Genomic DNA, 26,521 nt, shown 5'->3' on the forward strand with positions numbered 1-26,521 from the left:
TTTAATATATCAGAATTACATCATGACTTAGACGGTTGAAAATGCAGTGTAATTGATCTGTTGCAATCATCAACTTTGATTGTAGGAGGGAAATATCTGTCTGCACTGGGCGGCATTCTCTGGGTGTTTGGAGATAGCTGAGATCCTGCTGGATGCAAAGTGTGATCTCAACGTCATCAACATCCACGGAGACTCGCCTTTGCACATAGCATCACGGGAGAGCCGGCTGGAATGTGTGAAGTGAGTAAACCTCCACTTGGTTTTATTGATCCAGACTGATTGATTGGGAAACTTCCTTTCAGTCTTACAGGTCTGTAGTGAGCTAGGCTTATTTACATCCTCCTAAAAGATAACTGTACTGCAGGATTACACGCATATCCGATGTACTGCAGTCTAATCAGATGCTTGTGTAGATCCTAATCAGCTTAAAGCTGCATTTTTTTTATTGGAGACTGGATCAATGTCATGTAGATTCATTGGAGCTGAACGCTAGCTATAAAGGCTTGCGCTCGTCATTTCCTGGACAAATTTTATTATGGATCCGTTGGCAGGCAGTTACAGTGATGGGTTGGAGTCTTGAATGTAGTATTGCAACAGGAGAAGATAGATTACAAATATATTTTTCATCCTAAATTGGTTTGTTTCAGGTCCACCTCCAAATCCAAACAAAACCTTTAAATTGAGGATGATTTTGTTTAAGACAAAAAATTTTTTTTTGTTTTGGAAAATGGTATAGTTCACATGTTGTTGTTGTTCTTGTCTTAGTAGTTATTGTAGTAGGGGTGGGCGCAGTAAATGGTCAAATTAGGTCAAATTATAATTTGGCAGTTTTTTTACTCATCCTCAAGGCATCATATGTGTATATGACTTTTATCGTTCAGACGAATCCAATCTGAGTTATAAATAAAAATAAAAAAATCCTGGCTATTCCAAGTGTTATTATTGCAGTGGGTAGGTGTTTGTCTTTAACGGTCTAAAACATGGTAATACGTGCATCCATAATCAAATGTGCCTCACACAGCTCCGGGGCATGAATAAAGGCCTCTTGTAGCAATTCCATGCGTTTTTGTAAGAAAAATATCCATATTTCAAACATAATAAAAACGTTTCTCTTACTTCTGTTGACTGTTGTATGTGGAAGCCGTTCTGGCGGATGATGTAGGATGAATACATCGCGCACACACCTCTGAGATATGCTAGTCTCATGATTTCGTTTACAGAAGCAAAAGATTGCATTCGTCTGAAAAAAGTAATTTATATATATAACTAGGATGGCTTGAGGGTGAATAAAACACAGGCTTATTTTCATTTTTGGGTGAACTAACCCTCTTAAGTGAAAGCGAACAGCTGAGAAAGAAAACGTGTAACAGTATTAGACTGCTCTTAAAGTGACAGCAGTCTAATATTTCTGTCATCCATGTTAATCAAACAACAAAAGATATAAAATCTTTCAGTACTTTTGAATAAATCACTTTAATATGAAGAAATATGTATTTAATCTACAGTGAAAAATATGCAGCTTTTTATACATTTGATTACTTTATATAATCAATATTATGTAGTATAAATTATTTTTTTGTCATATATATCATTACTGTAAAATAAAATTACACTTTTTTTTATCATATTGCTCACCCCTAAGTAGTAGTAGTAGTAGTAATAATAAAAATAGTTGTTTGTCCTAACCTTCAAGAATGCATTTTTTATAGCTTGTTTCTGTCGCGGGGTGCTGACATAAGCTTCGAGAACAAAGAAGGAGAGACCCCCATGGATTGCTGCAGCCAGAACTCGAAGGTTTGGAACGCACTTCAAGCCAGCAAAAAGCAGAGAGAAGCTAACAGCAACCAGACTGGCACAGTAGAGAAGCTTCTCAACAGGTAGATCCACTTAATTCATATCTCACCATCCTCCAGATCACAGTATTGAACTGTTTATCGACCCCAGAACTAAGACCTAAATTATTCTATAAATTACTGTGTAACCGTGTTTAGGGACATCGCCAGAGGCTACGAGAAAGTCCCCATCCCGTGTGTGAATGCAGTGGATAGCGAACCCTGTCCTGACAACTACAAATACGTCCCCGATAGCTGTGTGACGTCCCCCATGAACATTGACAAAAATATCACCCACTTGCAGGTAAATAAGCTAAAGAATACTTTTATTGTAACACTTTTCAAATCTCATTGATTAATTGTTTTGGCAGTGTAGACAAATAAGCGTTGGCTGGTTAGCTAAACTTTGAATAAGTGATATATACCTCCAAACTTAGGAAGATGATGTATAATGGTGTTATTTCATTCCACAGTACTGCGTCTGTAAAGATGATTGCTCCTCAGCTAGCTGCATGTGTGGCCAACTCAGCCTGCGATGCTGGTATGATAAAGTAAGTCCATTTCTGAACACTTCCATTTTTAGGATCTAATAACTAAGCTGCTAGAGATGTTATGTGTAAATTCAGAATGTACTGGTGATTCTGAAGCATAGTTATATGAATTACTAGCCCTAACCTGTTGTTATATAATTTGATTTGCCAAACATCTCCACCTAGAGGAGGAATAAGCTAAGTACAAGACCGTGTGAGATGGTCTAGGCAAAATTATTAGTGTCGCTAAATCAAATATCACTATTACTAAAACCCACACTTAGAGGTAGGCGTTTGTTAATTGTATTTTAAGTAATAAACTGCCTTACCATAATATTGATATCTTTGTCTAAGCAATAAAACTGATAAATAATAGGCGACCTGAGCATTATCTATGAATACATAATATCATAAAGACTCTTTTGTTTAAGGCTAGTAATGTAGCTATGTAGAAACCACCCAGAACACAGTAGAAACTGCATAACAGTGGCATGAGAACCACTCAAAATAATCTAGCATCATCGTGGAAACTTATGAATGCAGAGCAATACAGACATTTTTTTTTTTTAAGATCGTTACATTTTTGTTGAAATGTGCTTTTTAGTATTGGAGTTCAAATGCTTTGTGTTTGTGGCATCAGGAGAGCCGTCTGCTGCCTGAGTTCTGTAATGAGGAGCCACCTCTTATATTTGAGTGCAACCATGCCTGCTCCTGCTGCAGAACCTGCAAGAACCGTGTGGTACAGAACGGACTGAGGTACCTCACTTACACAGTACACTCTTATATTATGTAAACAAAAATGTTTATTTTGGATGCGATTAATTGTTATGAACACAAAATATATTGAAAAGTTTATTTTACTAAAAATTTTGGAATATTGCAGTAAAAATATAATAATTCAAACAGGAAATGTGCACTCCAAAAATAATACAAAATAAAATGTGAAAAAAGCAGTCTGACCAACCCTTTAGTATTCAGATATACTTGTTGTTCTATTGTAGTACTGTATATGATCTGGATTGAGTGGGATCCTCTTAAATGATTTCTTAGGATAAGACTGCAGTTGTTCAGGACGCAGATGATGGGATGGGGTGTCAAGACATTACAGGATATCCCGCAAGGAACATTTGTTTGCGAGTGAGTTTCTTATGTTACAAGTGATGTTTGTTTAAGTGTGTATGTATGGATATGGTCATGTGCTTAGTGTTTGTACCCTAATGTCTCATTTCATTCCAACAGATACGTGGGTGAGATCATCTCTGACGCCGAAGCAGATGTCAGAGAGAATGACTCCTATCTTTTCAGTCTGGACAGTAAGGTATCGCCATCTTAGGATGACTCCCCTTCAAAATCACATTACCTCTCCTCTCTGCTCCCGTCAGTAGTGGATTATCTGCATGCCTGCAAGCAAATTTCACCTATATATATATATATATATATATATATATATATATATATATATATATATATATATATATATTAGGGGTGTAACGATACGCGTATTCGTATTGAACCGTTCGGTACGACGCTTTCGGTTCGGTACGCGGTACGCATTATGTATACCGAACGGTTCGTTGGAGTAATTAATTATATTTGAAAAAAAAAAAAAGAGAGAGAAAGAAATATAATGATATGCGTTCAACAAGGTAGCCCAATAACCCAAACAACGTAACAGGCAACGCCCCTGACACTCCCGAAGAAGAAAAAAACACCATCTTATATGTTTATGTTAGGCTACTCAGCAGGCCCTCGCTCACTCAGTACGCGCTGAAGGCTCGTTGCAAAATAGCCAATGCGTTTAACAGACTAGAAATGAGAAGATCCTCCAATAACCAACAGGTCTGGTGTTTGGGTGCACTTTGGCTTCCCTTTAAGCTATAATGGTGATGGCAAGAGAGTGGTGGATAAATAAACAACGGTATGTCGCATCTGCAACATGACAGGGTACACCAGCGGGATTACAAAAAAAAAAAAAAAAAAAAACAGCGGGAATATCTGGGATATATGCGTCAGTACTATCTGGGAAAAGACGAAAAAAAGGAGAAACATGCACGCAGCAAACTATCCCTGCAGCATTTAGACACTATAGCTTACAGGGAATCCAACCCAAACACCAGACCTGTTGGTTATTTTAGGATCTTATATTTCTGGTCTGTTAAATGCATTAGACATTTTGCAACGAGCCTTCAGCGCGTGCTGAGTGAGCGAGCGCCTTAGGGGCCGTTCACATATCGTGCCTAAAAACGCATGGAAAACGCTAAGCGCGTCTTTCTCCTCCTTTCCAAAGCGCTCGGGCAGAAGCGCTCATGAGGCGTCTGTCTTTGCTAAGCAACAATGACGTGCTCTCTCCATGAGACGCGGAAATTTCAGCGAAGGATAAATGGATTTGCAGCTCTAAAAATCGCTTGCAGTAGCTCTGCTACTGAATTTATTTCAAAATTGCAATCCATATACAACTATGATCAGCTGTTCCTTCATCTTGGCTGAGCTCTCAACGTTGTTACGGGAAAGGATGAAGCTGATTGGTTGGTTCTTGTCACATGACCCGCGGTGCGCTTGCGGCATTCTGAAAAGTTGAGATGTTTTTACATTTTGCTGTATCTAAAACGTATCGAACCGAACCGAACCGAACCGTGACATCAGTGTATCGTATCGAACCGAAACGTGAATTTTGTGAACCGTTACACCCCTAATATATATATATATATATATCCTTTAGATATATATATATATATATATATATATATATATATATATATATCCTTTAGTCCAATTTTACCAAAAATATTATATATAATTGTTTTTCTGTACATATTTATTGCTGAATAAAATTTCACATCCCATTTTCTCCAGTCTGGCATCACTCTACAAATGTATTTTCTGTTGTTGCTGTTGCAGATGGGTGATATGTACTGCGTAGATGCACGTTTCTACGGCAACATCAGCCGCTTCATAAACCATCACTGTGAGCCGAATCTATTCCCCTGTCGAGTGTTCACCTCTCACCAGGACCTCAGATTTCCTCACATCGCGTTCTTCGCCTGCAAGAACATCAGTGCCGGAGACGAACTTGGGTCTGATTCACATTAATATCCATCTACTTGCTAATTCTCAATTTAGATTGACTCCATATGTTAGCTTCCCGTCATGAACTTTATGAAAGCATTCATTGATGCTCATTTCTTTTTTATTAGAACCGAAATTTAGAATTCCTCTCCCCTTCTCAGGTTTGATTACGGTGATCACTTCTGGGATGTAAAAGGGAAGCTGTTTAGCTGCCAGTGTGGCTCGTCCAAATGCAAGCACTCAGCCGCCACCATCGCACAGACACAGGCAGACAGTACTCCAGGAGACCAGCATCCCAGCGTCCTGCCCGATACCAGCTCATCCACCCCCTCCAGCCCCAGCTAAACCCATCTTTCTAGCGTAAAACATCCGGTTCTCCTTCTTCTACCAGCCTGTCACCTCCCATCACCAGCACAGGCGCACCTCTGCCATCTCTAATCAGCTCCGGTTACCAACACGGGCCACTTGATGCTACACCCTCAGTGCCATGTTTAGCTCTGGTGGTCTGAAAGCCTGATTGGTTGAAGCAGTTTAAGGGTTTAAAGTCTTGAAGGCGAGAGGTGCACAACTGGACTGGTTTTTCAGGTGTTTGGTATGCACATTTTGTATAGGTTTTTTATTATCAGACAGCCCCTTTGGACCACGTTCTTGTCTGACATCATCAAAAGAGCTCAAAATGGAGTTTTTTTTTTATTATTGTGAGAATGAACCAGTTTGAACCAATGAATGGATTTTGCAACAGGTTTCTTTTGAAAACGACCTTATTCTTGTCGCACAGTGTTCTCCTGCCCGACTCGAACTTCTGCGTCATTTCTTGTCATCCTTCATGAACTTTATTCTTCAAAGTTTTACGTTACCCAGTCAAGGTCAGCAAAAACTGAATGATCGATTCCCAAATCCCAAATGAGTTTCAAATAATGTTCATTTATGCATCCGTTCGTTTTACTGTACTTCTGATTTTAGTTTTTGGAACATCACGGAATATGGAGAAAATTTTGTAAAGGTATTCAAAGACCAACCTCCCTTTTTTTTTAGTAGCCTTTTCTCAGTCCTTCAGCTGTATTAACTTGAGACGAGTTCGTCATTAGCGCCCGTCGCGCGTGTCCTCTGATTGGTTCACAGACGCAGGACGTCACGTCAGTGCTACCAAAATCATGAAAAGGCCTCTGAACAGGACATTTTTGGCCTATATATTCAGCCCAGAGTATAAATGCGTTTTAATGGCGATTCACCATTAGAAGTGCAAATGAATCCTGGACGAGTCTCAAAACAAGCCCTATGGGTTATTTCCTGCATGTTACAGGCCTGGATTGACACAGCTGTTGATAAATGCATATTACTTGCACCCCCATCAATGCAAATGAAAACTGTAAAATATCTCTGTATGTACTTTCGGTCACAATGATGGAACCTTTCAGCATGCTTTCGAGACACGTGCTCTAGGAATAGGACTGGAACGAATGAAATGCGGTTGGGTATAGGAAAACGCAAATGGTGCTGAAAAGGGTTTTTGTTATGTTTATTTTTTTATTACTCACTAAGTGAATACAAGTTGTAAAATACGATGAAGAAGCAAGTGTTTCTTTTTTTTTTTCTTTTTCATCTGTATTTTTTTATTTGGCCTCTAAGCTGTAGTTTGACAAAATTAGCCTGTATCAGTTTTGTCCCATAAGTTCATGTCGTTAGTGAAACTATTACAGTCTTTTTAAGCGTTGATAGTGTAGTCATGTCCTTTGTGCAAATCCAGACATAGAGATACAAAACACTGCAAACCGAGGAGGGGAAGAAAACTGTAACATATTTCTGGACCGTGAAACATGATGCACAATCTTACTGGTTGTGTTTTTCTTTTTCAATAAATTTACTACTAATAAAAGAGAAACATCTCTGTCACTATTATGCAAAAATAACGATGCAAATCTGAAATAAACGATCTCTGCTGTTCATCGCATAACACTTTTTTTTAAGGAAGGAGACAAGTCACTTTAAACCCGTGTGGCCACAAATGAGACCAAAGGAGTTTTTGGAAGCAAAGCAGGAAGTCTTTTGATTATTTATAAAGAAGTGTGCTTTTGTTTTGTTTTATAAACTTCCTGATTATTTGAGTTTCTTGGTTTTAATTGATCAAATGAACTGGGAGCTGATGATTGAGGCTTTCTGACTTGACGGTAAGGCTTTTAACTAATGAGACAGGAAACCGCCTTTCCGCATTCCACTGCTGCAAACTTTAAAACCTGAGTATGTCTCACTATTCCAGTGGTCAGCACAAGTATGAGGATCACGCACTGTGGATACACTGTGTTACGGCTGAGAAACCTGATCGTGACAAGTAGGTTAACAAGTAGACCGGGCCATGATGAGATCAGCACGGCGTAGCTCTGACTGGAAGGAGAGGAAATCAGCTGTCATCTATGGTAGGATGTTCATTGGGTTAGTCTTTCGAGGTTGCTGTGTCATTAACTGGGTTGTGGATTGTTATTCATCCCTCACAGTGAACCCTTCACTTATTTTAATGATAGATGAAGATTATGTAAATAACTTGTTTTAGTGGCATTTAGGTTTAGTGACATTAAATGATGAGCTGAGGTTAAATGTCTTTTTGTGGGCGAATCTCACAAAAACATGTCCACAACGGGAAACAAAATGTAAAAAAAAAAAAAAAAAAAAGTTCATTCCAGCCTAAATTGTACGATTTAGGAGAAAAAACATTCTCAATTGTGAGATGTAACCTCATAATTATGAGAAGAAAAGTCTGAATTATGCAAATTTTCATCCCGTGGCAGAACAGGCTCACCTCAAATTCCAAAAACAATAACAACATTTTTTTTGCTTGGTGATATTTATTTTGATAACAATAATAAGGACATGTAAAAATCATTAATCCTTTTCATTCCTATTATTCTTAAGGTTATTAATAACAATTTTTATTACTAAAGAATTACAGTACACAATGATAATACAATGCAAAAAAATACATTTTTGTATTTAAATCAATGTATAAATATAAACAGCAGCGTATTATTAATAAAAAGTTGTATTTAAATATTTATTTTGTTTATCTATATATTTATTTATTTGCATTATGGTAATAAGATTTATTTTTTCTTAATAGTAACAAGTATTTATGAAAACTCACAATACAGAAGTGCTTATAGATCCTAAACATTCGTTTTGTAAGAGTTGTTACACTAGTAAGAATTATATAAAATAGAATGTACAATACGGGTCCAATACAACTCCTTTAAAACTGGCCCTATACCAAGCATGCACTTGTCTCCCTCCTTTAATTTCCTTATAATGTGTCAGTCTGTTTATCATATCTCATTTCAAAAATCAAGCCGCCCGACTGGCCACACTTGGAACATGGCGGATGTTAACTCTGGGCACAGAGTTCAGTTCCTGGGCTCAGTCTTCTGAGCCACCTGACAATCGGAGGAACAGAAGAGCCGCTTTTACAGAACTATCCAGCAAAGAGAGTCAAGCAGCCGGAGATGACCAGAACACTGCAGAATGTAGCAAATTTGAGACCGTGGTAGAGCTGGTGAGGCCCAGAGACCTGAGGAACACCGATATCATCAGCGCCCATGAAATGTGTCAAGAGCAAGTAGCACCATGGGAGGAGAGGTGAGCAGCAGGGAACAGAAGTCATTTGTAATGTAACCCACACTAAAGGTTATTAACTACTTTATCACGGTCTGCTGTAAAGCTAAAGCTCAATGCTGTTAAAGGTCAATAGTGAGTACTTTACACAGAAAAATTTACATTTATCACTTTTAGTTCATTATACTAGCCACTAGGGGGCCTAAAGTTTCAACAGGAGAAATATATGTAAACTGCACAGTGGCCTTAGAAAGTATTTGGACACATTAACTGATTTATGCAAGATAAAATATTGAACCATGTAATCAGATTTTTTTTTTTTTTTTTTTTTTTATTATTATTTTTTTTTTATAGGACTAACATTTTATTCATTTGTAAATCGTCCCCTTGGAATTATAAGGTTCTATCTGCGTTCTGAGTAGTTTTGAGATATTGAGCTTTAAAGTTTTTGTGTTCCATAGACTTCTGTAGATAGAACTATTCTATTCTGTAGATAGAACTGTTTTTTCAATAAAAAATCCCACAATGTACACAACTTAAAATAAAACATCACATAACGTAAATAAATTGTCACAGAATAAGAATATGTGAATAACTCAATTTTGACAAAAATGTCAGATAGAACCTTATAATTCCAAGGGGACGAAATTGCTTTTAATATACTGTAATATGCTGAACTGATGCTCAATTATTATTGCTTATTACTACTTGTTTAATTATTAATAGTAATTATTATTATCAATGTGCAAGAAAGTTTTTGCTGCTCAATATTTTTGTGGGAACAGTCATTTATTTATGTATTTGTTTTATTTGGATAAAATGTCAAATCAACCAGATTTATTAGAAATGAAATTATTTTGTAAAATGAAAAAAAGTCGATATCCTTGCTGAATAACCCCCTCCCCAAATCGTATTTACCTCAAACACCTGAAAGGTAGTGTCACGGTGTCCACAAAAATATTAAGCAGCTCAACTGTTTTCAACATTGATAATAATAATAATAAAATAAAATTCATAGGAATCAAATCAGCATTATTTCTGAAGGATCATGTGACAATAAAAACTGGAGTAATGGCTGCTGAAAATTCATATAAAAATATATTACACAACATTAATGCTTTTACTTTATTTGGATCAAATACATGCAACTGTGGTGAGCATAACTTTGGTGTGTGTGTTTATATATATATATATATATATATATATATATATATATATATATATATATATATATATATATATATATTATATATGAGTGAATTCATTTGACAGTTAATGCAATGGAATATTTATAAACCTTAAAATATGGATAAAGTGTCCAAATAATTTTTGGGAGCAGTGTAGTGTAAAATGGAAAAAATCACAATGCTGATGTTATCTTGTCAATGGAAAAAAAAAACTTGAAAGATACAGAGATCCAAAAACAGTCCTGCGATTGAAAACTGATTTCCTTTGTGCAGTATCTTCCACTTGGTAACGTGTGTGTGCATGTCTTGAATCCTTTGCACTGCAGTGCTCTAGGGTGTTGTAGGATGGAGCTCTGGTATGCCACACATCCAGAGATTAGCTCAACAGCCTGGAGTCTGTCATGAGATTTTGTGCCTCTGGGTCTGGACTGGCTGCATGCACACAGAAAATCCTTCACACTTACTGACTGTAATGCCTTGAGCTTTACATCTGGGCATGCTGGATACATTTCTTTCAAGAATCTTTCCTTCTTTGGAGAGGTGGAGATGCCCTGGGTGGAGTCACGTTTTGCCTATGTGGAAACCAAACATAAAGATCAGCTAAATTAGTGTAGTTTCTGTGAGTGTTAATGAATGTAAAATGTAAAAAAAAAAGAAAAGAAAAAAAATTGGTATGTAATATATAATAATATATAAATACATAATTTGTTATTACATAATGATATGATACAACATGATTTAAGACACAAGGAACATATTTCAAAATGTGACCTTGTGGTTGTGATTAATAACACATTTGCTTATCTTGAATATGTCTTATTCGTTTTCCCCCTTAACCATTAAAACTATGAAAATGTGTATATGCGACCGATGATAATATTATGCATAACAATAATTAAATAAAGGCACACAATGCAGCTTCATCATTTACTGACTGACAACAAGAGGCAACCAACGGTTCGCTTATGCTTAAATGTAATGATGCCACTGATTGTAGATTTGTACGTGCTATTATCAACAATTCAACAATATTTTATGATTCAAATTTAATAAAAACGAAGAGCTTTTGCTTTGTGAATTTTAGTTTAATGGATGTTATTCAAACAATAAGACACACCGTATTAAATAAATATAATTCATTGATGATCAATTAAGACACCCTCCCCCTCACGCGCTTTCCAGCAGGTGGTCCTGTCTATAGGGCCGTTTGCGTCACGTGTGAGAGGCTCTCGCACACCAGCGTCCACTCGTTTGGCACCATTCGTACCGTGCGCGTCTCCAAGTGCAAATGTTGTGTGGAAGCGGAAAGCAAATCATTGCTAAACAGAACAAACATTTGCGCGTGCATATGGAATAAATTTATTTGCGCTTTTGATTCCATCAACTCGCTTTTTCTGTATAGCATGACGCGTAAGTGATGGTGCACATTTTGGTTTCGTGACCTGTCAGCTGGATCAGGTTGTGTTGTTGGACGAATGTGGCACGAATTGAATGGTTACACATTTTCCTTTGTTTGAAATGCATTCAATGGGAATGACATTTCTATGACAAGTTTCTATTTTGTGCAAATGGAGTAAGGTGAGGGCGCACGGGGAGCTGGTTAAAAGGGACTTTTATATTTTTATTTCACTTCACGTAGACTGATGGGGACTCTAAGTGATAACAGATGTCGGTACTGTAATGTGCACTCTTCATCTCCTGTTTAATGCCAGTCTGGATTTTACCTGTTGGATATCTGCATTTCTAGGATGGCTCGCTTTGGAGACGATCTGTCCACCCGCTATGGAGGTCCAGCGGGCGCCGGGAGAGGGGGAGCCCGGGCAGGAGGTCCCTCGGGCGGTCAAAGAATGTACAAACAGTCGATGGCTCAGAGAGCCAGGACAATGGCTTTATATAATCCTAAACAAACCAAACAGAACTGCTTCACTGTCAACCGCTCTTTGTTCATCTTCAGTGAGGACAATGTCTTCAGGAAATACGCCAAAAGAATAACCGAATGGCCATATCCTTAATCTTCCAGATGTATGCAAAATGGATATAGCATCTCCACTTCTACATATGAAATCATTTTTATTTAGAAAGCATGTAAATACACGCTTTTAGATCTACCAATGTCAAATGAACTGTTGCGTGCTGAAATTTTGATTGACACGCCTTTTGAAATGCCTTTTGTTTTCACGTGTTCACGCACTTTAAGGCATTTGGCAGCTGGTTGTCGTGTCGGGGTGTTGGCTGATCAGCCCTTTTATTTTCTAATTCAAATGTGGGAAAGTCAAGCACTCGATAGGGCTTTTCATACTGCACCTGGCTAAGGTGTGTGTTTAAACCTGGCTTACAGACTAGTTTTAATCATCGGGTAAGGAACGTTTCAAAAGGGGTTTGGCACCACCAAATGTATCGTACACTGTGAAACGAGGAGTAAGGACATCACGGCTAATTGATAAGCAACAGACAACCAATTAAAAATTGGCACTGCGCTTCCTTATTGAATATTCATGTGTTTGGTTTAGTCGCATAAACTTTCACGCGCTGCTTAGTTTCAGTATCTAACCGGTTAAAACGTCAAACGATGAAGATTCACCACTGTGTTTCAGAGCGGTTGTAAGTTTACTAAGACTGACAAGCATTTTCAGATCGTGTGTTGTATTTTTCTGTTATTGTCACTATAAACGAGAAAAAACTAACGGTTGCGTTGGTTTCGAAATGTTTTGGCGGTAACAGTAATGGAAATGTAAAACAGTTGCCTTCAGTAAGCTACTATCTAATATAAGCCTACTTTTACTAGTGGAGTAGTAGTCATCATAATTTTTCTGCAAAAAAGAAATTGGTTATTAGCATATGGTTCTTTAATAAACTAATGTATGAACCCAGGTAATTTTTCATGTTATTATACAATGGTTGTGAAAAGCTGTAGCGCTATCCAGGGTCCTGAAATCTCACCAGTGATGTTTCAGTTACCAATTTTAAAGCACTGTGAAGTCAGATATCCTGCCTTTATTTTGATAACCTCATCTAGTTTGTTGCCCATTTAAATGCTTCTTTATGCATTTCAGGCATTCATAGAATTATGTTTCTATAACATGTGGAGATCCCTCTAGGGGGTGACAAGAACGTGATTGAAGCAGCCATTGGACCTTTCCTTTCCAATCCGTTGCCTCCATGAATGGCGATTCCATAAAGACCTATAGCTGTAGGCAACAGGCAAAGAAAATGAATTGGAAAAATGGATCCTATCCTAAGAATGCACTATAATGGCTGACCATCCATAAAGATGTTAGCAGCCTTTCAGTGTTTCCTTTAAAAATGATGAAAAAGATTTTAATAATGACAATACTGGTGGGCTTACACAAATATTTCACAGATGCAATAAGGTTGCACAAATGTCTGTGCTGAGAGAGAAAGCATCATGCCAGTCTAATGGGTAGTCATGATCTCTGCACTGCAATGTTCCAGTATCGAAAGCATGTCTCGCTTTTATGCGCAGACCTCTGCATGTCATTTCCAGCATAGAGCGAGGTGGTGTAAATGCATTCAGCATTACTGCTAGTTGGTTTAAACAAGGTCGTCTAGGAATACCAAGGACACAAAGTTGAATCTCAGTTGTTTGATTAAGCTTGGGGGTGTGTAGGTTGGGCTCTGCTGGGGTTGTTTTGTCCTCATCTCCTAATGATTTAGTGATTGAGTGTTTACATGACACAATCCTTTGTTCCTTGTGGTGGAAACTCACAAGTAGTTATTCCTGAGGAATACTTTTAAAATTATACTTTGACTTTGACTTTCATATGACTTTGTATTGATTTTATTTTATTTGCAGTCTGGATGGGTCGACACTAGTTGCTGAAAGTTGAAGCTTTTTTGCTGATTTTGGGCAATCAGAGTTCACAGATTTTGCAGAAAGTCACAAAATATATGATGGACACAGACACAGCTTTTATAGATTTAGAATATGATTACATCCTGTTGGAGGATGTCATGTTTGATATTATGAGACTATTTTAGAACACAGGTTGTGTACAAAATCTGTTTAGTTTGGTTTGTAACTTACTTTGCGTCTGTTAAAAATTTATATTTTAGTATAGTAGTGTAGTATATATAGTATAAAAAAAATCCACCATGTTGTTACTGTTACCTGACCTACACAAATCCACTGCCTTGACCTCATGGATTAGTGAAGTGTCCACTGAATGTGCACTTCAGGATCTCAGGGGAAAGTGGGTCATCTGTGAGCACTTTGCCTAGAATGAATGCTATTGGTTTGGACATATTAGTTTTTTTCGCATTCTGTTTTTTTGATATTCTAGAAGTAGGCATATTCAGATTAAGCGTTTATTCTTTGCAATTGTTGTTCGTCGAAACCATACTTTCATTGCATGATATAAAAACATTTGGAATGACATCAGGATGTATAATGATCATTTTTGGTTCTCTGTCCCTTTAAGCCATTTTCTTATATTGGCACAATTCCTGTCAAATTTACAGTGGCCTATTGATATACAATGCTCCTATTTTGGTCTTCCTCTTCTGAATATTTTTTGAATTTATGTTTCTTGGTTTTATTTTTATTCTGGTGTTTTCCTTGACTCTTCCACTCCATTTGAGTACCTGATCCTCACTACCATCATCGCCAACTGCATTGTACTGGCCCTTGAACAGCATCTCCCCGCCATGGACAAGACGCCCATGTCTGAACGCCTGGTGAGCATCAGAATTCTCTGTTTTCTCGTCATTCACTCTTGATTATTAAGGTTTCACATGTCTATCACATATCAGATTATTAATTTTTTACTGAATAAGACTGCAACCATATCTCTCAGGAGAGAAAAACAGCAATGACAATGCATTCTAGAAAAGCAGAGCAAGTGAGAGATAACTGTGTATTTGGCTTGCTTTTCTTTCCACCCACACACCCGACATCCCCGCTGGAGTATATTGATTGATCATTTTAGTGGTCTTGCACTGGTTGGCGTGGGTGATCAGTGAGCCCGTTGGAGCGGAGGCTGTTATCCCACTCTCAGAGCTCCCATCCAGGGCCACTGAGAACCACCCAAGCACTCCACACAGGAGCCACGTCTCTGTCTCATTAAAACCCTGCCTGCTGGGAACCATTGACGAATGTGTGCATAACGCTGCTTCTCCATGATCCGACCTTAACCCATGCAGAGCAAGCTTTGATCCACTGTCTTGCTCTTATTCCCCTACTTGCAATTGTAGTTGTGGCTGTTGAGTCAAAATGAAATAAGGAAGCAGCTTCAAAGTGTGCTGTTGCACAATTAAACTAGGAACCGGACATGTTGGCGGCTTAAGGCTGTAATAGTCTCTTTGTGAAGCTGAATATGCAGGCGGTGATGTCGGATTCCACATTCCTAGGAGGAGCACTGCAATCACAGAAAGGAAAACAGCATGAGCCTATAAGGTCAATGGGGTCCTCTCGAAAACAACTCCCAGATGCTAAAAAGGCAACTTTTGCAGGGTTTATGGGTTATGGAACACAAAATGTGTGTTTATGATGTGCTTTTTCATGATAAATTTTTTTTTTCTGTCAATTTTATTTCAACCTTCACCTTTTTTTAAAGATGTTATTTTTGCCATTTTTGCTTTATTATAATAGGCCAGTCATTTCACAGTAAGCAAATTGGGATAGAGAGGGGGTTGGGATCAGGAAAGGTTCTTGAGCTGGGACTTGAACTCGGGACGCCCAAAGTGCAATGACGTTATATATAGAGCGGCTATTGGCGCTGACCACCCTTCACCTTCGAACTAACTAAATAAATAATGCTTATTTGAAACATTTATTATTATCAAACTTAAAAATGGTTGTGCTGCTTGATATTTTTGGGAAACTACATTTATTATAAATACAAATTTATTATGAAATCAGTATAAAAGTATTTACTTTGAATGAGTTCAATGCATCCTTTCTAAATCAAAGTATTAATTAAATTCATATACAAATATGTATACATGCACGTGTTTGGAATATAAAAAAAAATCTATATGTGCATTGGAGAGCTTTTACGAAGGGGATGATTCTCACTTAAATTTGGTCTGTTCTTCCCATAAAATATATTACATAAGAATATAGGCCACTAAGCATATGAATAACTGCTTTCTAGGTGTTTTTCCACAACAATTCTGTGGAAAAGAGCAGCATGGCTATTTTTACACATTTGTGAGGAAGTTATATGGGTTTGAAATGACATTACAAGGGTGAATAAATAAGGACAGAATATTCATACTGGAATTAACTGTTCCTTTAAGGTCCTATGTGTGATTTGAGACAGAGACAGTCCTTAGCTGAAGAGCTATTGCAGTTTTCATTGTTCCCTGTAGCAAGGGTTCAACCTCAACCTGTCAAATTCATCAACAGCCTGTCTGGTTAGCACTGTGACGCAACCAATTCCCTAACCGTTGCAGAGCTAAACTCCCCCCCCCCCCCCCGATACCCAAACACTACAGACAGGATGTTCATTATGAATAAACTCTATGGATCTATACATAATAGATTGAAATATGCTGTCTGCCGCCGCGCTCTCTCATTTCTCCGCTCCCATAAATCATCCGTTACGCACAGCCGCACATGCCAAGTGATTTCATAGAGACAACACGACAGGTGCTGTCTAGCACCAAAGCGATAATTAGACTATTATTGAGAAAATTTACACCAATAGAGTATGATTTCACTTTGGGCACCTTAAGGGAGTGTTCGACACAAATTTAGGTTTTGTTTGTTTAATTAGTTTTGTGTTTGATAATGAAAAATTATGTAATGCATTACTAAAGGCACAGTTATTTTTTACAGATAGTAGAGAGCTTTAACACTGCAGCGTTTTCCTTGCTGTACCAAGCTATAATCATAAAACGGCATCATGCTGTTGTTATTGAAGAATTCTATTGCTAGGGCAAGGTTTCCATCAAAAAAGGGCTATAAGAAGACTTATTTGCAAGTGGGGTTGATAATCGCACTCATAAAGTGGGAGGGATTTCTGAGAGCAGAGCACTGGAGAGGTTAGTCCGGTGTAAGTGCCTGTAGAGCCGTAGGGCTCTGGTGACATTAATGGGAATGAGTTCAAAAGCAAATGTGACACGCTGTAGCCAGGACTGAATCTGTTTAAGTACATTCATCTAACAGATTCCATGACACATACTTGGTCTTTTTTTTCCAGTTTCACGAGGTTTCAGAATTTTGAGACTTCCTGCGAGATGCAATGTTCTGGTACTAGCATGATCTGAAAATTTGTACATATTTTATATTGAGGGGAAAATATATACAGTAATATAATGATAGTCTGTTTAATTATAACATATTTTCAATCCCATAGAATGTGATTTTTACATCATGTCAGATCCCTGCCTTCCTCAACACAACGCAAATCCATGCATCTTGCCCTATTCTATGTGTGTTGTGCGAAAAAGCGAAAAGCTTCAACCTATATTCGCTATTCTGCTTACTATCTTTCTTCTATGCATCAATAGGCACTCTCTTCTTTCAAAAGCACAAAAACAAGTTATCTTTCTTTTTGCTCTCTCTTCCTGCAGGACGACACAGAGCCCTACTTTATCGGAATATTCTGTTTCGAGGCCGGCATTAAGATCATCGCCTTGGGCTTTGTGTTTCACAAAGGCTCTTACCTACGCAATGGCTGGAACGTAATGGACTTTGTGGTCGTTCTGACAGGGTGAGTCCACAGCTGAGCAGGGAGAAACAGTTTCAAAATGGATGTATATGTGTGTGTTCTATGTCTTCAGGAAAATAAGCGATCGGATTTGTGTCTTTGTGACAGTGTCTGTTACAAAGTGTGTTAGTCTGGTCCCCTTCTATATCTGTGTAAACATTGCACTCTGGCCAATCTTGTACTCTTAAAAAAAAAAGTTTTTAGGTTTTAGAGCTCTTTAGCACTATTTGTGCAGGATTCCTTTTTCAAATGATGTTTGTGACATGCCATGCTTGTCTGAAGTTTAAAATCATTGGTTACCCATAAGCCAATCACATAACGTTTGGTTATGACGTGTGAATTTAACTTTTCCCAAAACCTGTCGGGACTCGGGAATAGGGCCACAATTTCACCTTCATTCAAAATGTGAAACAAACACTCTTCTTGTTCGGGCTTCAGTTGGCAAAAATCTTATATTAAACTATTGAACGGTAGTGTCATCTTGGGTTCATATTTGCCATTTTCTTATTTAAGTTTTGTAATGGACTGAAGGCTTTTTTTAGTGAATGCCCCACATAATTACCACTGGTTATATTATTGAAAGTAATACGGAATTCAATTATGGGTCTTGTGCAGATTTGGTTGTTACCTAATTTCTGTTTTGGTAAGAGCTCAATGCTAATATCACTGGGCACACAGTGCTAAGTTTTAAGAGTAAGGTGCAAGTAATAATGCATATAATAAAAATTTCTAAATGCATCAGTTTACATTTCTGTGCATTATTTGTGCTGTATCAGGGGATTTTTGTGATTAAATGCAGCAAGAAAAAGTTGCTCAGTTTTACTTGCTCACTTATCATTCAGTTTTCAAGTGGTAAAATATTCATTGTTCAGTGTTTCTAGGTGCTTCAGGAGGCGAGAGGGAAATGTTTAACTTGCATCTCTGTGTGAAACCGCTATGAGCCAGTGCACTGCTGAGGCACAATCTCTCTTCTTCTGTCTGGACCACCGATCCAGAGCTGCTATCTAAGTGCTGCCCAAGATGATGAAGTAGAGCAAATTAAATGTTTCAAGTCTCTACTTAATAGTAATAGACTTGTAAGATAGGCACCCATTTAAATGTGGCAAATTAATTTCACAGAGACGATTAGCAGTTCAAATCTCTCATGTGTAATACTCAGTGACTGACACTATGTAAAAATGCTTGTAGCAACATTTTTATATGTAAGCTGCTCTCGGTCTGTGAATAACTCACCTCCGTGTTGTTACAATTATTATTATTATAATTTTTATTTTTGCATGCATGGCAAATTTCATTTTGGGTATCCATCCCTTTAAAAGGGACCCGTTTTTTCTGTCAGATTTGTAACTGTAGTGCAATTGCATTGTTTATCTCCAGGTGTCTGAGCTCCCAACACCTGCTCTTTATATTGTGGTCCATTTCAGTACACAGTTTATGTTTGTCAAGCTTCCAATTACACTTTCTGAAACTGTGGATTTATGGAGCAGATAATGGCCATCCTGAAAATGGTCTCGACAGATAAATCAGAGATGGGCAGGGATTATAAACGGATGGAGTTAGAGGAGTATGACAGACTGTGATCATTTAAAAAAAAAAAAAAAGAGGAAGAAGAGAGTGACAGCATAGAATGGATATAGATGGGTTTTGGGGAACAAGATTTTAGTTGGAGATCTGAAGTTTTGTGAGATGCATTTAAACCTTATTAGACTGGCTTATGAATATTTATGAGGTGTTTGTCCAGTACTGATTTGCTGAATGGGCCCTAGCCAAATTAGGATTACCACTAAGGGCTCATGCACAGACATTCTTTCTAGCAAAGTGGTGACTCAAGCCCGTGACTCAACGACTAAATTTCACACTATTCCTATTAGTAGCAAGAAAACCGTAATTAACTCTTGTGGCTGTTGTAGTAAAAATGCAGTACATTTTTGAAAGAGTTCCACAGTTCATAAACAGAGTTCATAAGCGCTCCTAATTAGAAGTATGGGAAGATGATTGGCACATCTTGCATTCCCACAAGCAACTTAAACTCAGAGCAGATGCAGAGATGGAGTTTGTGTGGAGCAGCGTTTACTTCAAAATAGAGCTAGATACAAATCACTTTTAATTCTCACAAATATTTATTTTATTAAATTGCAGCCTTTGTGATTTAGGATTTTGATTAAGCGTGCAGCCCTACTTCTTACCCTTTATTGGCATGTTTGTAATATCCACAGGCATTATAAACAAGATACTTTTTCTTGGTCTAACAGTCATTGTTTTATGCAGATTAGCAAAACAAGATAATTTTTTGCACAGTTTATTCATTTTAAATGGCATTGCCATTCCCATCCCCAGACATTGTGCTGTTATTACCATTGGCCACCGTTACCTCGACAACAGCAGTCTAGCCCATGCTGTCCTGAGGCAACCCGGTTAGGCCTTGAGACAATGGCATGCTCTGTTCTTTTATATTTTTCAACTGTGATCGTCCACGTCTGCCGCCCACTGCTCCGATTCCGATTCCTGCGAGACACTGCAAATTTCACTCCCTTTTTACATGGATGCATCATAATGGCTCCAGCACCATTAGCTGTGGAGCCACGTTCACATTGACAGTGTTTTTTGTTTTGCTGGAAGCCACTGTATTGTTTGTTGTTAGTAGGCGTTTGTGCCACAAAATGCCCTAATGCTGTTGACCTACCGATAATCTAAAAACAAATGAAATATTATAGATGTACACTCATATAGAAAGAGAAAAAACATTTTGGTTTCCCCAAAGAACTTTCAGAACTGTTTCTTTAATATGCAGAACATGTAATGATCTAAAGAACCTTTTTTCCACTTTAACAGTACCGTACTTTTGTCATTTAATCCTTTCATCTTAGTCTCATTGTTTTTCCACATAGTTCTGGTCGCATGTACTTTATCTGTTCATTAATATTTTTTATTTAAAAAATGTTGGCGGTGGGGGGGGGGGGGGGTTATTCCTTTATTATCTTGGCTCAAGCTGAAATCTCAAAGTGCTTTAGATTCATACAAAATGATTGTTTAGCTCCTACACAGTCATCACTGGATGATATTTTCATGAGATGCTGCCTTGGCAGAAGTGATGGAGAGGACATCACCGTAAGGGACTGTAGGAAGCTTTTAAAAAGAACGACATTTCCTGAGCTCAGTTAAAAAGGAGCCAGTTTGGACAAATGGGAAAAATGCAGACGCCAGAGATATATTGAAAGGCCACGTCTGTCAATTTCACTACAACTGACGTACAATTGTGAATGTGCTCGGGCTCTTAGTGAATTACATTTCTTTGGTATTTGAACTTGAGACTTTTGTATGTTTTGTGTTTTGTAAAAAGGCTTGTCCATTGTTCAGGAGAGCATTAGGCAGTTTTGAGTTGAGACATGGAGAATGCTGAACTACAGAGTTGCTTCATTAGGTTTGCAATAAGCACAGTGTTTCAGAGCTTTCTGTGAATTTGACATACACAGAGATCATATAATAGCACAGCACACTATAGATTTTCCAGATCGAGTATTATCAATTATTTGACACTAGAGTGCATGTATATGGGTGCATGGGTGTGTGCAGTGGTTTCCACATCAGAAGAATAAAGGATGTGATGTTTGCCCATGCCTTTTCTCTCCTCTCCGCTTTATTTCTCAGTAAGTGTCAGCCTGAGCTAGCCTAACCCTGACTTAACTCAATATTCAGTTGTTTAATGAATAGGTCGGTGTAACGGTGTTGCTCTGGGCAGCAGCAGACCTTTAATCTACAGCCATCACACAGCAAAAGCCTCTAATAGGAGAATAAATCTCCTCCCCTCCCCACTCGGAGGTTCAGATCAATAGTACAATGTCCAGCAGGAACAAAGCGAGAAAAGCAGACAAGTGAGAAAGATGAAGATAGAGTAGTCTTCCGGCGGAAATAAACTGCAGAGCATTTGTAGTTGTGATTTTGATTGTTTTTGTTTACTTTTTTGTTTCTGTTTTGTGTTTTGGTTTTGTTTCGTGTTTTAGTTTTGTTTCATGTTTTTGTTTTGTGTTTTAGTTTTGTTTCATGTTTTTGTTTTGTGTTTTAGTTTTGTTTCATGTTTCAGTGTAGTTTGGTTTAGTTTTTGATAGAGTTGTTCCGATTCCGATACTAGTATCGGAAATATCTCCGATACCACAACAAATTCTGGCATCGGCATCGGCGAGTACATGAACCCATATACCGATCCGATACCATTTTCTTAAAAAAGACCTAGTTATGACCGCAAGCTTTGCCTAACCGCTGCACGGTTCTTCTTCGCTGCTCAAAATGCATTGAAAACACAGGAAGTTGTGCTGTGTTGCCACAAGCAACCCCTGTTTAGAGCAGCGAAGAAGAAATGAAAACGCGTTAGCAGCCCTTATCTATATATGACTGGATCACTCATCACATTCTAAACTGCCAAAAGACAGTGAAGCCGCTACTATATTATAGATCAGTGGTTAGCAGTATGTCTCTGTAGTACCGGTAGTTACAGACTCTCGAGTATATTCAGTACCGGCAGCTGCGTTCAGTCGCTTCCGTGTAAGTCAAAGCGCAGGGCTCCAGACAGTAGCCGAATATATACTAGTGTCTGTGAATATTAAACTGCAAAATACTATTTAAATATTACTCCCGCAAAATCTACATCTCTGTGGGTGACTCTCACAGATGCGCGAGAGCTCGCTGTTTTGTAGTCTCTGCTGTGTGTCATGAGGACACGAACGCATAAACCGTCACTTCATGAGAATTTACCGTTTCATTTGAGAATACTGTCATATCATAAACACAGACACTCAAAGATCTTCATGGCAGCCCATTAAAATAAATGTTTGGTTTACATGAGTAAATTGACAATATATAAAGCTACTGTTGTAGCCTACAGTAATAATAATACATCTCTATAATAATAATAATTATGCCTAGATGGTTGCTTGTTTTTTACTTGTTTTTTACTTGTTAGAGATTATCTGATTAATAGATCTTTTTTTATATTCCTAGACTTATTTGTTGCAGTTTTTTTATACAGTTATATTGTAAAACTTAAATACCTTTTTTAGTTTGCGGTGTTAGATTTTTGGCTGCATTTGAAGTTCTTTTTTGCATAAGAAAATAAATAATACTGTCAAATTCATGTTAGATAATAAAAATACTGTAATAAATACAGTAGTTCACCATGTATTTGTTCATGTTTTATTGAGGGATCTGTCTGAAGCACACCATAAAAAAATTCTAGCAATTTACACAGGGCTAGTAGTATATACAGCTGTATATACAGATATACACCCAGGTATCGGATCAGTACTCGGTATCGGCCGATACCCTGAGCCCAGGTATCGGAATCGGTATCGGGAAGAGAAAAAGGGTATCGGAACATCTCTAGTTTTTGCTTTGCTTTTATTTTATATAGGTGAAACACACCAATATTATTTATTTTGAAGCTTGGTCACCTTTTTACAACTGATTCACAGGATCCCTGAGGTAATGCCCCTAGAATTAGAAGTGTAGCATTTGTTGCTCATATGGGTCATACAGGTTTGAATCAATCCAGTGATACCTCCTGATCCCATTTCTCACTAATTTCCTGTCTTTTCTCTACTTTTTTTTGTCAATAATAGTGTCAGAAAGCCCCCTAAATTAGAGCTTTATTTTTTTATATAATTTATGTATTATCAATGTAAATCAATTTGATACTATTCATTATCACTGATTTAAACTGAGGCAAACATGATAGATTCCCAGCTATATCAAATTTCTATCTCTTTTTGCACTCGTTTAGACAAACTCAGTACTTAAACTGTAGGAAAAGATATGCATGCAAAAAAAAAAGAACAATAATAATCAGTCCAATATCATGAGAAAGAGAGAAAAATAAAATGTGCTTTCTATTGGTATGTGTGTTAGCACTTTGATTTACCTTGCTCTGAATGGGCAGAATGTTACGCTTGATGGAATGTTGCACCTATGGCGAAATCCTCAGTGGTCAACACAAGTTCATTTGAGCCAATCCAAACGAACCCTCGGGTCAAATAGGTTCGTCTCTAGTTCAGTTCAGAAACCTGGTACTCCAGTAACTACAGTGGATGCTTTGCCTCAGCTTGTTACCATGGTTACAAGCCCACCTCCCCCTTTCTGTGGTCACAGGCGGTTGAACATTCAGCCAGTAAGTAACAACTAAAGCCGCGGTTCACCTCCTCTGACCTTTAACACCACTGTGATGTCTTTGTGAAAGTCATTTAAAAATGCCATTAATCGTCCTGACAGCACCCAAGGCTCGAATGGCGCGCAAGTACTATTAGCCACCTTTGCCTTAACGATTATTGTTTGGCTTCTTTAATTAGCTTGTTTTACAGCTCCAGGGCCTGGTAGAGAGGATGTTTCCATGTTATCTCTTTCTGTCTCACATCTGTCTGTGTTGACGTCAACTCTCTTAGGATGAGGCTGAGCGGATTGAGTTGATGGCATAGTCTCTGCTTCTTGGTTCTTCATCCCACTCAGAATATTCAGGACTCCGATCAGGGCTGAGGCTGCTTATCCAGGAACACAAAGTGCTGACTTCAAAGAGTCATCTTCAAACCTGCTGTCTTTCATGTGTGTTGGATGCAGCAAGACAATGAGTGGCTTCAAAGTGGTAGAGACCTGGCCTTGCTTTGTGTGTGCCGGAGTCAAAGAGATTGATAATGGAGTACCATTTGAACGTGTGCCAGTGCCTCTTGTTGCGCAGACAGACAAACAGCAGGTCCTGGTCACACTTTAAAGGTTATTAAAATGCTTGTGTATGCATTTTAAAGACGTTTCACTCATAATGAAGTCTTTAAAGAGATTAAATTGCCCTATTTTCAAATTCTACACTTTTGTAAAAAACAAAACAAAAAACAATGAATCGGAGTGCAATCTAGCTGTCAATCTGTCTGGCATCCAGTCTGTCATTCTATAAGTTTTGTTTGTTGTTCTATTGGTAGTTCTACCATTCTCTGTCATTCTTGTTGTCATGTCTTCTTCTGTGTTGTTTAGTCTATCATTGTATTATTTTTTCTGTTGTTCTGTCATACTGTCAATATCATTCTATAATTCTGTCTGTCATTCTATCAATAATTATATCGTTCTGTCTGTTTTTCAGTTATCTATCTATCTATCTATCTATCTATCTATCTATCTATCTATCTATCTATCTATCTATCTATCTATCTATCTATCTATCTATCTATCTATCTATCTGTCTTGTCTGTCTGTCTTTCCATCTATCATTTTATTATTCTATCTATCGTTCTTTCTATCAATCCATCATCGTTCTATCATTCTATCTATAGTCATATCTATCGTTCTATCATTCTATCTGTCGTTCTGTCATTCTATTGTTTTCTCATTCCTTAAGGCCTCCAAATATTACATTTTCAAGTCCTTTCCCCCCCTAAACCTACGAGTAAGGCTTTGTCTAGCCAGCATATGTCTTGACAGACTTTGCTCTTCTTAGTTGTATGTTTTTGGTTTCCTCACTGTGTGTTGATCAGTGAAGCACAGTGTGGATTTTCAAACTGTTGCAGGAAGGTAGCAGCTTGTCCCAGCCATTCCTCTATCAAGTGAAGCCCTAGGAGAATGTCTCTCCCTCTCTCTCTGTGTATTTTTATTTTGCTCTCTTTGACTGTACTTTTCACCTTTTGTGTTTTTATTTTTTATTTTTAGCATCGTTATTGCTTCATATCTCTCTTGCCTGATGCCAGCCGTGTTTCCAGAATGTTATGACAATCAGTAAAAAGATCAGAGTGAAGTTCCTGTTAGTGAAAATAGTAGTGTGGCAACGTTTAATAAAAAAGAAAAGTACAGTAAAGTCTTCCTGTGTTATTTTCTTGACACATTTCTTTTTTTTTCGGAAACACAATGCTCCCAGGCCATGAGAAAGGCAGTTTTGACTGGCATTTGATATGGCAGGTGTCTGCAGGCCTGGTGCATGTTCCTTTTCTCTGCCTCTCCACAGCAGGGTGCAGAAGAGATTCGGCTTCACTTGAAAACTATTTGTGACCCTGGACCACAAAACCAGTCATAAAGGTACATTTTTTTGAAACTAAGATTTATACATCATCTGAAAGCTGAATAAATAAGCCATTGATGTATCATTTGTTATGATACAATATTTGGCTTAGATACAACTATCTGAAAATCTGAGGTTGCAAAAAATCTAAATATTGAGAAAATCGCCTTTAAAGTTGTCCAAATGAAATTCAATCCATATTACTAATTAAAAATTGACGTTAGGAAATTTACTAAATATCTAAATATCTTTACCTAATACCCTAATGATTTTTGGCATCAAAGAAAAATCTATATTTTTACCCATGCAGTGTATTTTTGGTTACTGATACAAATACACCCATGCGACTTATGACTGGTTTCATGGTCCAGGGTCCCATTTCTGCTGTAATCTCACAGTTTCTCCTCTCTGTTTTCGGTATATTTGCATTTCTCCTCCAGGTGTTTGTTTTTCCTCAAAGGGCTTTACTTAAGGCTTTAGTTCAATCTCCAGTCAATATCATGTGTCAGAGAATAGATGTGTCCATGTGTGCAGATCTGCACAGGGCATAGTAAAAATTTGCATGGGTTATCATTGATTCTCTCATTGATCTTCCAAAAACTGTCCAAAA

General features: G+C 37.8%; 2 protein-coding genes across 13 annotated transcripts in view; both read left to right on the forward strand.

Moving 5' to 3' along the window:
* The window catches only part of LOC127985727 (histone-lysine N-methyltransferase EHMT1), a 33,967-nt gene extending 26,595 nt beyond the window's left edge, over positions 1-7,372 (forward strand). For all 12 annotated transcript variants that reach the window (XM_052587803.1, XM_052587807.1, XM_052587802.1 and 9 more), the window contains 9 exons: positions 86-240; positions 1,710-1,877; positions 1,992-2,136; positions 2,306-2,383; positions 3,003-3,118; positions 3,413-3,499; positions 3,602-3,680; positions 5,261-5,436; positions 5,590-7,372. In XM_052587803.1, the coding sequence (XP_052443763.1) occupies positions 86-240; positions 1,710-1,877; positions 1,992-2,136; positions 2,306-2,383; positions 3,003-3,118; positions 3,413-3,499; positions 3,602-3,680; positions 5,261-5,436; positions 5,590-5,773 (1,188 nt within the window). In that variant the 3' untranslated portion in view covers positions 5,774-7,372. The remainder of the gene's footprint in view (positions 1-85; positions 241-1,709; positions 1,878-1,991; positions 2,137-2,305; positions 2,384-3,002; positions 3,119-3,412; positions 3,500-3,601; positions 3,681-5,260; positions 5,437-5,589) is intronic.
* Positions 7,373-11,947: 4,575 nt separating this feature from the next.
* LOC127985726 (voltage-dependent N-type calcium channel subunit alpha-1B-like) overlaps positions 11,948-26,521 on the forward strand; it is a 105,250-nt gene continuing 90,676 nt past the window's right edge. Inside the window, exons 1-3 of the mRNA XM_052587797.1 lie at positions 11,948-12,217; positions 14,805-14,910; positions 17,752-17,891. Coding sequence (XP_052443757.1) covers positions 11,964-12,217; positions 14,805-14,910; positions 17,752-17,891 — 500 coding nt within the window. The 5' untranslated portion in view covers positions 11,948-11,963. The remainder of the gene's footprint in view (positions 12,218-14,804; positions 14,911-17,751; positions 17,892-26,521) is intronic.

The sequence above is a fragment of the Carassius gibelio genome, chromosome B21, assembly GCF_023724105.1.
Source record: "Carassius gibelio isolate Cgi1373 ecotype wild population from Czech Republic chromosome B21, carGib1.2-hapl.c, whole genome shotgun sequence".
NCBI lineage: Eukaryota > Metazoa > Chordata > Actinopteri > Cypriniformes > Cyprinidae > Carassius > Carassius gibelio.